General features: G+C 44.0%; 1 protein-coding gene across 1 annotated transcript in view; it reads left to right on the top strand.

Moving 5' to 3' along the window:
- STXBP4 (syntaxin binding protein 4) overlaps positions 1-18234 on the top strand; it is a 135638-nt gene that overhangs the window by 106016 nt on the left and 11388 nt on the right. The window contains exon 17 of the mRNA XM_036033714.1: positions 10410-10467. Within this exon, the coding sequence (XP_035889607.1) occupies positions 10410-10467 (58 nt within the window). The remainder of the gene's footprint in view (positions 1-10409; positions 10468-18234) is intronic.

Below are 18234 nucleotides of genomic sequence, written 5' to 3'. Positions count from 1 at the left end.
CCTGTTGTCAAAATCCACAAGCAACAGTTGTACAAATATTTGTGAGAAAGTTCCCCTGGTGAGTACAAAGACCTTATAACAACAATGAAGTTTCAGATATGTGCGGGACTCACTGAGCCACGGGCCTCCGGGGAGGCACGTTTCTGCAGTCAACAACCTCCCGAGTGCCCAGGGCACGTGTGCACGGCAGGGGCCGGTCGGACCTGGCGCCCTTCTGACCAGGCCTCTGGTAGTAGGCACTCCACAAAGGTGAGCAGAAAATGTGCTGAGTAACGTTTCTGACAGATCCAGGCTCTAGGCAGGTAAGGGGCTGGAGGCACCGATGAGAAGGTCACCGCGCTGGACCAGTGTGAGGGAGATTTTGATCAGCTCTGCCAAGAACAGCTTGGATGAAGTTCCCAATCGGACTGAGGTGTGGGATCTGGAGACTTGAGTCCACCATCTCCAAACCCACTGTACCTTCCCGGCTTCGCCGTGCCTATGTTTAACTTACCGTAACCCTTTGTATGCATTCTCTCTTTCTTCTTTTGTATGTGGTCTGTCGTTACACACACAACTTTAAGTAAGATTTCCTCACCTATTTGCTTAAGAGCAGTAAGCATTTTTTTAAAAAATCTCTTTATCATCTTTTCCTGCCTCCTGGCCTCTTATTGGCTTGCTTGCTTTTTTTCTCTTTTTCTTCTCCTTTTTCACTTTTTATTACTTTCTTTCCTTTACCACAGGATGAAATACAAAACTGTTTTTTTAGTTTTCTGGATTTATTGGGGGGAAAAGCTTATAATTGTAGATTATGTTCATATTTTATGCATCTCCTTCAAAAACACTGCAGTTAGTTATGAAGTTCTTATTTGCATGTGGCCTTTGATATATTTTCATCAGTGACCTTTATCTTCCCGGGAACAAAATAAAAGTGCCCCACCTGTGGTTTAGGCAGCACGTGAAATAAATAATATGAGCATTGTGGCAGGTGGGATTCTAAGATGACCCCCCAGACTCCAGGCGCCTGGTGCACACTCCCCTTTTGCCAGTTATTCAACCAAGTACTAATCTAGGTGCTGCTGTGAAGCAGTTTGCATATGCACTTAACTGACTGTAAGCCCGGGAGATCATCTCAGTGGGCCTGACCTAATCACACATCCCTTCAAGTCTGAGTCTAGAAATCAGACAGAGAAGTCAGACTGGAAGCTGAAAAAGCTCGTGACATTCGGCAGAGATAGTTGTGAAATCACCTTCAGACATATACTGATTGCTCTGTCGGTTTGAATCCATTTTGACCTCGTCAGTGAGCCGCCGTTCCTGTTTCTGAGCTCGCGCCTGACCACACACTGCCCTCGGACACCCTGTGAGTTGGGGACAAACAGCAGTGTCCGTTTTGGACTACCTGTCGTGTTGCCATTCCTCTGGCCGCTGGAAATCAAGCAAGCCTGGCAGCAACTTGACCAACGCTACCCACTGAATCAGTTCCACTAGGTCCTTTAGTTCATGTTGAGAGGCCGCTGACTCCTTAATATCTTTGTCATTGCAGTAACAGCAGCGCTTTGCAGAAATCCTGTGTATCTTTGTGCACCAAAAGGAATTAGGCAACACACACACCCAGTCATCTCTTCAGGCCAGTCATGCCGAGAGAGCTCCCACTCTCGTGAGGAAAGCTGCTTCGGTTTTATGCTGAGTTATATTAATGCACGGAATGAAGCCCCTTGTGTGATAAATGCTAAGCAAAACAAACTCTGACGTATTGTTAGCCCAGCATTGTAAAAATACCTGGACACAACTGCCAAGGAAACCCTATGTTCTCCTCTTCAGTCTGGGCCATGAGATGAGAGTGGTGTGTAAGAAGGAGCATTGGAGCTGGCTTCTCCAACGTCTGGACATCGTAGTTCAAGGAAATGACCCCATGGTTTTGAGTGGGAGCAAAACAACTCCAACCGTAAGATTGCAGAGTTTTGTATCTGTTGGGAAGAGAGCTGTAGAAAATGAATGTTAGCTTTTTCCTCTTTGTAAGTGGGTATTAGTCCAGTATTTATTTGCCCTAAAACATTGACAACCAGGTAAAAAGGACTATGAACCACCAAATGACCTCTAGGAATATTTTTAACTATGATGTTCCTTTAATATATTATAGCTTTTAACTTGCTCCGTGAGTGACTTCTAACTAGAAATAACATATCTAATTATGGTAACATTTTAACTTCCGAATTTGAGACATAAATATAAAAATATAAAATCTTTCTACATTGTGCATGTTATTTGCTTTTTTTTCTCTTGTTCAAATTTTGTAGGTGAATATGTGGTAAAAATTCAAGTCATGGAGCTCTGACCGGTGTGGTACCATTGGCTGCAGCACCATCCCATAACTGAAAGGTTGCAAATTCCTGGCTGGGCCACATACCCGGGTTAGGGCACACCCCCTGTAAGGGAGGCAGCCAATCAGTGCTTCTCTCACATTGATGTTTCTCTCTCTCCCCCTCCTCTCTACCTTCTTCTCTCTCTAAAAAAGCAATGAAAAAAAATGTCCTTAGGTGAGGTGAGGGATAAAAAAAAATTTTTTTAAAAATCAAGTCACAGATCTAAAATTATATCTGTTAATACAGTGTTTACCCAAGTCCAATTTTAATAAGTATTTAAAGCACAATTCAGGAAAGCTGTCTAGTTTTTAAGAAATTGCTTCCTTAGATGTTATTTTTAATATTTAAAATACTGCATTATTTGGTTATGCATAGATTACAACCATCGCTCAGTATAGCAGATTCTTTTTTCATAGGAAAAGGAGCTAGTGCTCTTAAAATTGGCAGTGAAACTCAGACCTACACATTAACCTGTACAGTCATAGACCTAACATAACGTGTCTCTGAAATAGATTGCTTTGTGTTCAAGCCCAAAAATCATTTCAGTTCAGAGTGCTTCCCTGGGCAATGCAGAAATCGAGGTGGTGGGAGTTTGCTTTTCTTGTCTTGTCGTTGCTCTTTAAACGTTAGGCAAAAGTATTGTCTGGCCATTTTAAAATATCGACTGTTGGCAGTGCAGGCGGGAGTGAGGGGAATGGAAGCAGCGTGACAGCAGTGAAAAGCGCGGGCTGTGGCACGGACGGCTCGGGTTCAAACGGTGACCACACTGTTTATCAGCAGTGTGATGGTGGGCATGTTTCCTAGCCTTTTTATTCCTCTCTGTAAACCGAGGCTAACGGCACCTATCTCGGAGACAGGGTCTGGCAGAAGTAACGCCTGCTTCAGCGTGGCTGGTAGGGTGATAATATGGGTGTCATCATTTATAGATTTAATTTGAACATTTCATCTAAAGTGCCATATGGTGTGCTTGAGTGTGATACTGTTCTTAAACAGAGTTACATGTTTGTGATTTTGTAATAAAAGATTCTGTAATAAAAAGGGGGCCAGACCCGGTAGTTGTTAAGAGGACACCATGACTTAATGTTTATAAATCCCTAGAAGAACGCCAGGCACATGGAAAACTCTACGTGAGAATTTGATAAATACGTACTTTGTTGTAAGGGCGATATTCTCCACACCGTTAAAAACTGGTACCAGTTTCATGTAATCCCCCACTGGACAAAATGGTATTTTATCTTTTGGTGTTTGGAACTATCTGTCCATGAGGACCAGGAGGCTAAAATGTGGGCTCCACGGCAGTTGTGTTGGAAGGTGACTTGCAAGAATTTTGTGAGCTGATTGTCAACCCTAGTCATTATTAAAAATTAAAATGTTTAAGGTGAAAATTAAATTATATTAAAAAGAAAAATAAATACTTGAAACTTACCACATACTATTTACTTTCCTACATTTTCCATTATCTTTGTCTTGTGCTTATTTATGTCTAGTGTTTCTGGGAAAACTATATCATGGTGTACTGCTGTGCATTTCCTTCCAACTCCGTAGTCAGTGGCATCACATCAGCAGCTTGAAATTGGTCATAGTAGGAGTATTGACACCATGAAGTCAGCAAATAATACAAATTAGGGCTCCCCGAGCCAAGAGCCAGCTGTTAACTTCTACCATTATCCTAGAGAGGGTCAGAGTGTCCCATTAGTTTCGGTTCTTTACCGAAGGTTGTCATGCATGAAATAGAGTCTAATTTTCTGTGTGGAGAAGAACACTGTGAAATATATCTACCTACGCCTTAACAGAGGTTTTTCCTGTAGACACTTTTCCTGTATTAAGCCTCCAAATTACTCTATAGCTCAAGAATCATAAGTGGTAAAGGAGTAACAGTTCTTTTCATTACTGTGAATAATGGTCTCCTGTACATCATTGTGGAGTCATGTATTATCTAGTAAGAGTCTCATGATAACCCTGTGAGCAAGGCAGTACAACTGCCATTGCCACTACTGTATGGATGAGAAAGTCGAGACTCCCTAAGACTGTTGCTTTCCCATGGTTATTCAACTTGAAGAACATTGCATATAGATTTAGGTTTTCCAATTGCAAATAAAGTGAAAATTCTACTGTGTGATGAATTTTATCTTCTCTAGGGTATTGAAATTGTCGAGTTAGATCTCTCTCTGCCTCTCCTCTTTTTCTTACACCGGATATCAGGTGGTAGAAGTTCAATGTATTTGCGTTTTTTTAACAATTACCCTGGTCAGTGCTTTTCAAATAAAGTTGACTCTGTTTGAGTTGTGTCTGCAATTGATGGTATTACCTTTCTGCATTTTATTGCTAGAACGTGCACTCTCGAGGTCTCTCCGCACCCCGACACCTGCCATCACTCATGCGAACACTCATCTGCAGTTCTTTTTGTCCAGGGACCACTTTTTCTACTCTGTCGTTCCTGCCAGGAACCTGGCATCACCAGGAAGGGTTCGAACTTCGGAATCTCTCCCTCCAACCTCCCACTTCTCCAGCTCACTGCGGACTTACTGTCCTCAGTAAGATCTTCAGTTGTCGTCCTCCACTGTTGTTTTCATTGGTCTTCTCATTCGCCTTAAAGTCTAACTGAACGTCCGACAGATTCCCTCAGTTCAAGAGGCCCCCTCTTCCTCCCTCACAGCATTTAGCAAGCCTCTGGGCCTTCACCAGCTCAACCACCCGCCTCTGTGTAGTATGCACACGCAATGAGCATTGATGGCTACAGTTATACAGCCATGATTCACCACATTCCGCTAGACCTTTCAGTGTATGATTTTAATCATTTGAGAGTTCAGTGTCTTATCTACCTTTGGATCTGGTTCGGTTAGTGGTTTTATCTTTTGGCGATGGATTTTTTTTTTCTCGTTTCTCTGTGTCTCATCATTTTGACTGAATGTCAGACATTAAAGGTACCAAGCTATCAAGACTGAGACAAGTATTATTTAAACCCAGAAGTGGGCCCGTCTCTTCTCTGTCAGGCCATTAGTGTGTGGGGGTTATTCAGTCTTATCTGCAGGCAGGCTGGCTTCGTGTTTTGTGTCTAGAGTTCACCACAGACTTCAACTTCCTGCAGCGGCTGTGTGCTGCTCTGTGTGTGCTTACGTGAGCTCTGGAGTGCTGGAGGGTTCTTCTCAGTACTCCTGCACCATGCCCAGCAGCGCTTCTGCTTCCCTGGATGCTTAGTGTCTGCTCTCTCGCCCTGCCCTCCAGGTGGACAGCTGTTGCTTTTTACACAGTGCCCAGGTTACTGGTGGGCGAGGGGAGAGGAAGGTGGAGGAGAGGCTCCTGGTTTTCCTGTTCCATGTCTGGTTGAGGCAGGCCCTGTGTGCCTGAGCCTCGGTGTGACAAACAACCCTGCCTCCTACTCAGTGCCCAAGTGGGTTTCCTGCTCCTCTCCTTTTGGATGACGGAGTCTGCTTTGCACCAGCGCAGGATTCTAGATTTGGAAGGTTTCCTGCCCTCACCCCTGCAGTGCCTTAGTGTCAGTGCATGATGAAGACATCAGGTTTCCACACCCTCCCCCACCCCCAACCTCCGGGGATGTGATGACTTTTTGCCTTTCTCCCAGGAACAGATGGCTTTTGCCTCCTGTCACTCAGACTTCTCCCCAGGGTGTGGGAGTCTCTTTCTTCTCTCCTCCCTCAGCAGCGGGCTATTCCTTTATCTCAGAGGAGGGTCCAGGCATCTGCAGATTATACCCCTGTCCTACCCGTAGCAGTGGGTCACCAGCTTGAGCTCCTGCAGGGCCAGGGCAGATGGCACACCTGCTCTACCCAGGAACCTCTGCAGGTGCTGCTGAGCGAGCACCACCCAGGTCACTCTCAGGTCTCCTGCCCATCCCCCAGTCTCTCTCCTGAGCAAAGAGCTCTTTAGGGAGAGCAGGCCCTCCTTGTGCCTAGGACTCTCAGGAACACCAGTCCATAGTCAGACTTCATGAATCTGTTAACTTATTAGATGTTTTCTTCGTACCCATTTTTACGGCTACATCTAATCTTCCTGTGCTCTGTCAATACAGAAGGAGTTCATTTGCCCCATCTTTCCTAAGAGAAGCTTGTCACCCCTTTGGAATTTAGTTCACCCAAGAGTCAGCTCAGGTGAGGAACTCAGTTTCTAAGGAGCTCAAAATACATTGTTTTTTTTTAAAGTTGTGCATCTTTTCCCACATATGGTGGAAGTAACTTTCTCTTGCAGTTTTCTTCATCTTAAACAGGAGCAGATCTGCTTCCTTTTTAAGAAACTTTCAGACAAGTTTAACATGGCCTGCAAAACCATGCATAGTCATATTTGCATCTCTCCAGCCAAATCTCACGTCCCTCTCCTCCTCCCTCCCTCACTACGCTCCCGTAACAATGGTCTCGCTTCCGCGGTTGTGCTAAGCTCTTCCCCAGCCCAGAGCCTTTGCACATGCTGTTCACTCAGCCTGCAGTCCTTCCCCACGCCTGTACCTGGATGACCCCAGCTCCTCCAAAGATCCTTCCTTGATACGTGCACCCTGTGTCCAAATCCATATGCAAATTACTTCCTCATTCCTTTTCACAGCTGGACAGTAGCCCATTATCCAGGTATATTGCCTTACTTTAATCAGTCCTCTTGGTGGATATTTAGATTATGTTTGGTCTTTGTTTTTATAATTAATAATCTTGTATATAAAGTATATCTATAGGATAAATTTCTAGAAGAGTTTCTGGATTCAGTAGTACATGGAGATCTCTCATGGTAGTGTTTCTCTTATTAAGAGTGAAGTTAAGCCCTGGCTGGTATAGCTCAGTGGATTGAGCGTGGGCTGCAAACCAAAGCATCGCAGGTTCAATTCCCAGTCAGGGCACATGCCTGGGTTGCAGGCCACAGCCCCCAGCAGCCACACATTGATGTTTCTCTCGCTCTCTCTCTCTTTCTCCCTCCCTTCCCTCTCTAAAATAAATAAATAAAATCTTTAAAAAAAAGAGTGAAGTTAAGCATCAGTTCATGTGTTTAAGTGCTTTTGCGTCCTGTGTCCTAAACATTCCACATGTTTCACAGACTCCTAATTATCAATAATTTTTTTCCTTACCGATTGTAGGAGTTCTTTATGTATTAGGGAGTTGCGCCTTTGTTCGAGGAGTTAGTCTTTAATAGTATTCAATACTTTTGCTTCACAGTACGTATTCCTATTTTAATGATGTCTTTATTTATGATTATTTTTTAAAGCTCCATAAGATCAAGGTCCATGTTCATTGTTTGTCATTGTATATTGAGCACCAAATAAAATGCTGAACACATAATAAATGATCAGTGAACATTTAATGAATGCGCCAAGTATGACAAAGAGAATCTTGGTACTTAAGTAGCCTGGGAAATTGGAAGGGAACTCTTTTGTATGGAAAGGTGATGAATTTTGTTTTGGATCTGTGATATTTAGGTGACAGTCAATATTCTAAGTAGACTCTTGTACAGTACTCTTAATTGGCAAGGTCCTCACCAAGACTTTAGAGTCGTCACCGTGAAGTTTTTGATTGGAAACAGATGGTCTCTGAGGGGTGGGAGGTTATGTGAGGTTCCTGGCTAAGTCATCCCAATCAGAAACAATTTCAAGGGATCATCGTTGTTATAGCAATTTTTAAAAAATATGAAAAGAAAAGGAAATATAAGAGCATTATATATTTGTAAGTGTAATGATGTGGGGAATGTAGACAATTTTTAATGCCTTGGAACAATGATGATTATTGGCAAGTATTTAGATGAAATGTTACAATTATGCCCCAAATACATACTGTGAAGAAAAGAAAACCTTTACTAATGGAAAACTGAGTTCATCATACTCATGTAAGCTTGTGGAAATAACAAGTGCTTTTTAATATTAAGTAGGCTATTTGGCTTATCAGTGTATTCCCCTTTCCAGCTTATAATTGGACATTGTGTTTTCTGTTACTGAAACATCACCGAGAGATAGTTACTGCCAATTTAGTCTCCAAGTCTGTTTTTTACAGTACATTCACTGCATGACAAAGAAGAAACCATGCAGTCTTCTAAAAAGAAATGATTATTTTTTCAGAACAGAGAACGTATCCTAAAATAAGCTATGCATGTTATTTAATGTACTGTAATATCTTGATGGCTAAGGTTGTGAAATAACAATTTGACTTAAATAGGTGTGAATTTGTCCCCTTAATAAGTCCTCTGTGAAATTGTAGTCCCTGTTCAACAATCTTAAGAAAATGAACGGGGCAGGAATTCTCTTCTGCCAGCACAGAAGATGTGGTATCTGTCAGTCTCGATTTTCAAGTGAGCCTGTGGATTAAAAGGTACTATCTTGAAAGTATACATTTTTTCCTCCTTTTCATTAAAAATCTATAAATTAAGAAATGAAAAGTATGGATAGAATTGTGCTGGACAGACAAATAGATCATTGAGACAAAAGTCTTAATCACATGAGAGTGACTTTCAACTTAACATTTAGCTGCCTTGCCTTACTGCCTTATTGATCAGAAACCCTGTTATTTCTGAGCATTTTTGTCATGATGACAGGGTTTCTATGTGCAGCCGTCAGATTCTTCCCTGCAGGCGAGGGGCTCGTCAGTGATGAATGAAGTGATCTGTAACGTCGGCGCCGCAGATGCGGCAGAGAACGCGCCTGTGTTTGCGCCTGCGCAGCGCGTAAGTTTCTCCAGGTCTGGCTGGCCGAGCACGTGCTGGCCCCGACACCGGAGGGAACAGGGAAAGTGTCACTTCGCGGTCTTTCAAGAAGCCAGTCAATTGCTTATGCTGAATTCCCAGAAGTGCTCATTTTCTACTTAAAATAGGAACATGCATTCATTAAGAGAGAAAAGAAATTCCTAGGTGGCCTGTGTTTACTGAGGAAGGAAACAGTTATGAATTTTTTACCAGGGTCTGATTTTATACAACTCGTTTTAGACTGGAGGTAAATATAAAATAAGTCTTGTTAGGCTTTCCGTCATTACAAAAACAACATCCCGAGAGCTGTCGTCAAAAATTATTCTTTACAAAGCAAATGGTGGTAGAATTAGGTTTTATTTCATTCACATAGTCACTGTTCCCGCATCTTTGGTCTGCCTCTTGCTGAGACTGGGGTAAATGGGAATCGGTGGTTTGTTGGTACAGCCCAGTTACTCTCCAAACAGGAGGCTCCCTGAGCACGGAGTTCTTTCTTTGGTGCATTAATCTGTCTCACACCCGTCAAAGGAGCCATGATAAGCCAGCACCAAGGGCTGATCCAAAAGGTCAATGAAAATCCTTAGCAGCACTCAGGGATGGAGTGCAGGGATGGAAGCCATTGTGTTCTAGAGTTCGAATTGGAGTGTAAGAGAATGTGGCCACCTCAGTGTGGACGGGCCTGTTTTCATGGGGCAATGAGGACAAAGATGTACTCATTTTCAGAAATATGGCCAAACGATTGCTTGCTTGCTTCAGTGCGCCTCTCTTACTAGCCAACAATGAACCCCGTTATAGAAACGGAAGGTAAGTTTAGCAAAAGGTTTGGCCACTTATGTTTAGCACACAAAATTCTTGAATAAAATATAACACCACAAGCCATTGTAAATCACTTTGCTAAACTTTTAAACTTCATAAGGAATTCTGTCTCGTCCAAAAGCTGCTTTCAAACCCGTGCTGACCCGGCACTCACGCACACGTTTCCTTCCCAGTGGAGCCGAGTGAAACAACGTGAAGGGAGCCAATTAGAGGAACTTTGAGCCCGAGGAGACGCGCAGAGGCCATCTCGTCCCTCCTTCTGCCTCCAGGCAAAAATCGTCCCCTGCACCGAAGATTTTTACTCGGTCCTGCTGACAGAAATGCCCTCACCACATGTAAATGATGAGTCCTAATCCAGTTAATGCAACTAAAGCAGATGAACCGTTCGGGGCTTATTTATTTTGTTCTAAAGAAGCTGAGTATGGAAGCTCATCTGAATTGTTTTAATCCCTCCTTTCTAGAAAATCATCTTGTACGAGAAATGTACTCAGATCATTGTGAAGATGTGGGAAGTTGGTGTCTAGGAAATGTGATTATCTTTATCATCTTATTAAATGTATTTTTGGTTTCCTTTTACTCTAGGTCTACCTTACGGGTGGGAGGAAGCTTACACAGCAGATGGCATCAAGTACTTCATCAAGTAAGTACGAGCATCTCAACCAAGTAAGCAGTTTTTTCACATCTGGAGAGAACCTGGAAGTTGCAGAATAATCAGCAAAACCGAGAAACCCTCTTGGAGGTTACAAAAATTAGAAACAAGAAATGTAGGCTCACCATTTTCATTTCATGTGATTTAAATGCTCATATTGGATATCGTTTGGGGGAAGAAAAAAAAATGAGTAATAATTTCAAGGGAAACATCAAAAAATAGGAGAAGGATCATCATTTGAACTTAAATATTGACTGCCTGGATTCACTTCTGGTTTAAAGTACTAGTATTTATGAAAGGTTAATCTAATGAAAACGCCAGTTAAAACTTCTTAATAATACTAACAAGGAACATTTTCAGTGCTTTACAAAACACACAGTTCGTTTACCTGCAGATATTTTTTGAGCATTTGCTGCGTGCCAGGCAGTGTCATGTGCATGCCTTGCGGATCCCGTGGTGAAATCCATAGACTGGTTCCCTGACATGGAATTTACATAGTAGTGAGGAAAGAGAGGGAACAAGTAACTGAAGAAATCAGTGAGACAGTCTGTGAACAGACCTTATCTTAGTGGGTTCTCAGAACACCCTTTTAGGTATGTGTGCCTTATTTTCTCTGATGAAGAAATAAAAGCCTAGAGGAGATGCCAAAACATCCACAGCCACCAAAGGACCAGGCCAGAGCAGAACCAGTCTCCCGAACCCACGGTTCTCTCCACTGGACTAGAGTGTCACTGTCAGAGATCTGTCTTTGAAAGGAGTACACTTTCTAGGGGCTGAGCTGGTCGGTGTTACTCTGGACAGAGCACTCGGGTGTACTTCCACTGTGTTCGGGGTGACTCCTTTTATGGCAGAGCTGGGGTACGAGGGCGAAAGGGGGACTGCGGACAGACTCCTGACATCCCAAGAGACTCCCTGAGATGTGACACGTGACACTCGCTGTGTATTTGGGGGGAGGAGGGAGATGTGTCCTTGCTGTCCTTTCCACACGCAAGTATTTCCCGAAGCAACGTCCAGACTGTGGATTCTCAAGCTCCAGGACTGTGCACAGGTTCTCACATCTCTCTCCGCCTCGGCTTTCTCATCAAGAAATGGGGATCTATTACGCTCTTTATAAAGTTGTTCAATGGTAAGCACCCAGCATGGAACTTTGAACACAATAGATGCCCGATAAGTATTCATAAACTTACAACATCAAGAAACCATCTTCGTGGGGAAAATGAAAAATCATTTGACCATGAACAACACTGAGAACTCAGAAGCCTCCTATTTGAAAAGATGTAAGACAACACTAGCAGCACACCTGTCAAAATGTTGTCATGATGGTTTTTTTCTTGTGGTCTCAAGCAAAAACTAATTAATGCAGCAAAGGCATAGCTCATTACCTGTAAAGGAGAAAGGGACTTTTGGAGCAGGGGTCCCGGGAATTCCATGCATGGGTTACAGTTAGCACCATACTAGCCACTTGCAGAATCGTCACTCTTCTAGAAGGGAAGTTGCACCGTGACATGCCGTGTCAACTGTGTTTAGTTCTTGAGAGATCGGATCACTATGCTGTCAGTGTGGCAGGAAAACAAAAAACCATAGTCAAGTTTGCATTAGGTTTCTTTCTCACACTAACTCCGTAATGAATGAGGGAAAAGATAAGGGGATGGGGGAGGAAATAACTATTTATTGAGCATTAGCTGGCATTGAATAGCCAGGCATATGTTAGGTATATTTTCCTGTGCATCCTATCGTTAAATCCTCTTAACATTGTGGAGAGCGGACATTGTTCCGCTCTTACCAGGATGGTATTCTGATGTAGTGAGCTGTATCCTGCCCTCTTCCATGCCCGTCTTCTTGAAGGTCCCCCAAAAGAAACACCTAATCAAAGAAAAGCAAATTAGTACTCATTATTAACTGGGGCTCTGGATTCCAAGGCATTTGAAAAACATCAGTAAATAAGTCTGGACCCTGTGGAGAGAGTGCTTACCTGAGCTTAGCCCTGGCCGTCCGTCAGCGTATTCTAATTAAAAGGCGAGTGGCAGAGCCTGACTAGTGTCCTGTGAGGAAAGGATGCTACAAGCGTTATCACCAACGACCAAGGAGAAGGAGGGAGCAAGAGATGGACAGCCAAAGCGTGAGTGTGTCCCACTGCCTGGTACCCAGCTGCTTCAGCTCCTGTCCTTTGCAGTCTGGAACAGTAGCCTTGGGCCGGGCTCCTACCACAAGGGAGAATAGCATCCAAGGAGAGGAGAGAGGGAATAAATAAGCCTTTTGCCTGCCTGCCCGGAGATCTCACAGTCCCCGTGGAAGGATAGAAAGAGACACTCTATCTAGGTAGTGCACACCAGTCTAGAAAATATATCCCTTAGGGTGTTTTGGAAGACCATCAATTGTTTTCTTTGACCCTAAGTTTGACTCATCAGAAAAGCAGAAAAGAGCCCTGGCTGGTGTGGCTCCGTGGGTTGAGTACTGGCCTGTGAACCAAAGGGTTGCAGGTTCAATATCCACTCAGGGCACGTGCCTGGGTTGCAGGCCAGGCTCCTGGTCTGGGGTGTGTGAGAGGAAACCACACATTGATGTTTCTCTCCCTCTCTGTCTCCCTCCCTTCCCTCTCTCTAAAAATAAATAAATAAAATCTTAAAAAAAAAGAGAAAAGCAGAAAAGAGATGGTAAGATAGCTTTGTGCCCCAAAGGACAGTGGTGGATATCCTTGTCTCAACGTTACGGTTGGAGAACCTGTGTGGAAAGAGGCTACACCTGTCAGGGCCGCACAGTGGAACTACAGAGCCAAGGTGCACACCCAGGGCTGTCTGGCTCCAGAGCCACCCCCCACCCGCCACACATGCGTTCAAGCTCATGCACACACATGTTGCACCACCTCCATCTCCTTGTTTTAACATGGTATCTTCACAGGTTACAAGACAAGATATCTTAAACAGACCTTCATTTAGGAAGAGCTCTATACAACAGCAGGGGGGAGGGGTAGGTAGGGCAGGGGAGAGTAATTGGGGGGAAATGGGGACAACTGTTACTGAACAACAAAAAACATTTTTTAAAAGAAGAAAAAATAAAATAGTAAGATTAGAAATCTAGTTCTAAGAATGAGTAATTATCTCCTGGAGATCAGAAAGGTCAAATAGTAAAGATAAGAAAATCTAACACTAGACCGTGCTTCCTTCACCCAGCCTCCTGGAGGAACAGGGTGCTTACCACGAGTTGGGTTTCTTTCTGCTAGGAGTTAACCCTATTCAAGCACCTACCCTTATTTCTGCTTAACTTTTCTTGGTGAAAGTCGTACTTAATAAGTGTTACGTACTTCCCTACCTTCTTCCTGAGGCTGCTGAACAAAAACAAACTGTTACGATTGTCAGTCTTACACGTCACACAGTGGGTTCTGCAGGGGAATAGTAGGCTGTGTAAGCTGGAACACAGACCCAGCTCTCATCTCTTCGCTCTCAGTGTGCCTGCCCGTCCCCTCATCCCCATCCTTCCTCCTTCTCCTGTACACACTCCCCCCGAGTCCCCAGGAGCTTCTTATTTGAACAGGACAGGATGCCAGGTAATCAAACCTAATTTGAACTGCTTGTAAATAGCCCCTGAGTGTGTGTCTGGAGAGGTCAGTGTGGGAGCCTGCTTCTCCCACACAAACCCCTGAGTCCTGCCTGAGTTCTGGTACAGGTGGATTTGATCAGGAAGGTCGAGTGAGGGGGAAGAAGAGCCACGGGCCTTGGGGTTGGAGAAACTGGATCCGAATGCTGGTGTTTCCATAGACTAGTTGAATGACCTTGGACATGTGGACTTAACCTCTTTGAGCTTTACTTTCCACATTTATAGAATGGAAATAATATCCATAATTCCTAGGCTAGGGCTCCTGTCCGGAATGAATGAGCTTGTGTGTGAAAAGAGCCTATCATAGCACCTGAACCCGAAAAGACCTTTCCAGCAAGGTGAGCCCTCCTCGCTGCCTCCCCTCACTCTGGCATTTTGATGGGGATTACGTCATGGCCCTCAGCTGCCTTCAGACCGTTGGTGTCGCCAGAGAAGCAGTGCCTGCACAGCAAACGTGCACACCCACTCTGTGTCTCTCTTGCACCTTCATTTTGCTTGTTCACATTTTGTTCTTTATCTTCATCCTCCCGCCACACCAGCCAAAATCTGAGCCTGGGCAGCCTGTGTTAGCTTTTGAGGTGGGAGTGGCTCATTTCCCAGGTCAATGTACTTTGGAGGCAAAAAATAACAAGTAATGAGCTCAGGCTCACCTTTACTGAGCACAGTGACTGAAGCCACCCCTCCAGAGCACCGGAGGGGACGACGGCCTGTGTGCACACAGCCTTTTCCGGAGACTGACACCCGTCACTGTCTTCCGAGAAAGCGGATTGTTTGCAGCTGATGGAAGCCCAGCCTCAGGCAAAGGAGGAACCGTCAGCGCTGTCCCGAGAATGCCCAGACGAACAGGGTCCTCACTGAGCGTTCCCATCAGCCACATGTCCAGCGCACAGTTATAAATCCTGTGTAGTCACCCACCGAAGATCTGACACAGGAGAGGAAAGCATTTTACCTGGTATAAACAGGTTTATTTCAAGGGTTGGCATTGCTGTAGTGTTTCATAGAGCTAAAAACATGTATATCTCTATATGTGTATGTATATGTACCAATATACGTGTGCACATATGCATATCGGGCAGGCTTGCTCACTTGAGATATATATACACACACACACACACACACATAATTTCAAAGGAAAATGTTCTTGTTTTCTCCTTAGAGAGAAAGTTGCAGCATTCTTAAATTTAATGACAAAATGTCATTTATCTTGATGGTGCTATAATGAAGTTCTCTGATTAGCTTGACCGTTTATATACCCAGCCTCTTATCTTCCCTTTGAAGTTGTATACTCTTGCAGGTTTATGGTAGTCTTTAGTATGATTCCGCGTCAAAAGTTCATGCACTTTATATGTATGTTATATAATTTGACAAGGTCATTATGTTTGTGTTTGATAGTAAAAGTGAATTTAATTATTAGAGATTAGACAGCTGCTACCTTGTTTCCAATGCACTTTTATTTTTTATTGAAAGATTCAGACTTCCTATGATCAGTGATCATGATTTATTAATTCTCTATTGCTGCATGATAACATTTCCCCAGATTCTGCAGCTTAACACAATAAATATTTATTTTCTCACCCAGTTGCAGAAAGTGGAAACCCCAGGTGTGGTTTTGCTGGATCATCACGGTCTCTCCCTGGGTTGCTCACAAAGTTGCAGTCAAGCTGTTAGGCAGGGCTGGGAGCTGCGGCACGGCTCAGCGGGGCTGGGAAACGTGTTCCAGCTCACACACGTGGCTGCTGGCAGGGGGCTTCATTGCCTCGCCACAACGTGGACCCTTCTCCATAGGGCCACAGGGCTGCTCACAACATGACAGCTCCCTTCCCCCAAAAGCAAGGCACAGGAGAAAAAATAAAGAGAGCAAGAAAAACATTAAGACCAAAGCTGCAGTGCCTTTTATAACCAATCTCAGAAGTGAGTGACATACCATCACTTCTGCCATATGCTGTTGGTCACACAGACCAACCCTGGCGCGGCGTAGGCGGCAACTACATACACAAGGGTGTGAATGAGCTCACTGGGAACAATCTCAGAGGATGCCTACGACAGCGCTGTTTCATAATGTAATGTTTATGAAACCCATTATTTTTATAATCATCTATACATCTGTGTAAACAATACAAAGTCCTCAATATCAGGTACTTGCTTCCAGCATTACATTATACTTCAGTGACTTTTCAAGTAGGTATAATCGTTAGTTTTTAAGAGTTACTTAAACTTGCTTCATAATTCTCCATCCAGGCATTTGTGTTGATACGCCTTTATATCAGATCCTAAAATCTGAGACATCACTCCTTATGTCTAAGTCCTGTTCTTCATTACATAGGAAGTATCGCACTTACAACATTAGAGATAAGCACCAGTATAGTCCAGGCAGGGAGTCTGTGATTCCTCCGTAAGACAGGTTTCTGTCTGGAGCAGAGAAGGCGCGTGGGTTTCAGCCCACTCTCTCAAGTGTGGTCGTCAAGAGTTCTGAGGCCACAGTCAATGCCGCTGATGTGTGGATCGAATGGAGATGTCTGCTGTGTGACAGAGGGGAGGTGACTAGGCACACAGGACACCTGCCACGGTTTGCAGTCCTTGGGCTTCTGGAGCACATTGCTAACAGCGGGACTCCGCCAGGACAAGCAGTAACAATGCAGACAGTGAGCTGGATGGCTAAATAAACAGCGGCAGCACCCTCCCCCCGCACAGTTCCTATGAAATATTCAGTATTCCAGAGCTTTGCTTTGCAGACCCTAAAGAATAACTGATTTCTAGTAGGCATGGTTTTTCTTATTTCTCTCCAGTCAGAGCTCATTAATGACTCGAATGTCTGTCTGAACTGGACTAGGGCCTCCCATTAGGTTGTTCCCAGGTAGGAAAGAATGTAGATCATAACCTATATGTGAATAAAATTGTCATTGTCAGCCTGTATTAATTAAAGACTTCAGTTACAGTGTTACCTCGTTTTAGAAGTAAATTAAAAATAGAAAACACAAGCAAAAAATTGCAGGTTATATTTTCTTACCCCCTAACTTTATTTTGCAAGTAGAGCCTATTTTAGGTAAGTCTAACATAATTAGAAATTAAGGAGACGTGAGAAGGGAGAATGGAGAGGAAGGGACGGTTTCTGGGTTGGAAATAAAAAGTTCCTATTTTGGACTTTGCCTCAATCTGTGGCAGATTATTTTAACTCCACTGGAGTGGACGTTGTCAGGAGCCCTCCTGCTCAGGACCTCATTAATGAGGCTGCGTTGATCTTTGAGGAGTTGAGCAGCACCCGCTGACAAACGGCTGGAACCCCGGGTGCGCGTGATGAGGCGTCCGGGCGGTTTCTGTGCACCCCGCTTCAGCCTAGAAAAGGAGGACGCGCGGAGGCCCCTCGCTGTCTCCTGCACGTGCGAGAATCCTGAGCGTTCGTTAACGAGACTAATGAACAAACCGAAAGGGGACTTGGAGGAAGAAGTATGGACCTTTTAAATATTTTGTCCCCAGACACTTCTTAGCTATGAGTCAATTGTAAGATATTGAAACCGCTACTTTGGATGTGAGCATCTATGTGACAACTGGTTTAGAATATCCAGCAGCTGGCACAGTGCTGTGTATGTGTACGGACTGAATAAATATTTATTAAGGAGCGAAGGCTGTCATTGGCAATTTGGAGAAGCCACTGGTGAGGAAAAACATGTGGGCTTTAGAATCAGACAGACAGGATTCTAATGTTTATGCCACCACTTTTGAGTGCGACCGTGGTATAATTGGTATTATTTCAATTGTCGGTGCTTCTTTTTCTCATCCAAAAGCAAGGACGGCGGTTAAATTAGGATGTTTAAAAGCAAGGATATTGGATAACTATATCTCTCAGGACCGTTTTGATAATTGAACAAAACAAGGGGTGTGAAGCCCTGGCAAAATACATGGCTCATGTATTTTATACGATAGCTATTTGCCAACAAAGAGGCTTTACATGACATTTGCACAGCTGCACATAGGAACCAGTAGCCGCAACCTACACTTATGCCACCTTCCGGCCAGTCAGAAGCCCTGTGACAGGAGCAGAGAGGTTGCCTTGCTCAGGAGCCTGAGACAGCTTGCTCTGGATTTTCTATAAATATCTAGGAAGGGGTGTAGCAATATGTAGTGTGATGCGGGCAACTGTCATTTAAACGAAAGGCCAGCCAGCTG

The sequence above is a fragment of the Phyllostomus discolor genome, chromosome 8 (genome assembly GCF_004126475.2).
Source record: "Phyllostomus discolor isolate MPI-MPIP mPhyDis1 chromosome 8, mPhyDis1.pri.v3, whole genome shotgun sequence".
Taxonomy (NCBI): Eukaryota; Metazoa; Chordata; class Mammalia; order Chiroptera; family Phyllostomidae; genus Phyllostomus; species Phyllostomus discolor.
This window is presented reverse-complemented; position numbering and strand designations above follow the sequence as displayed.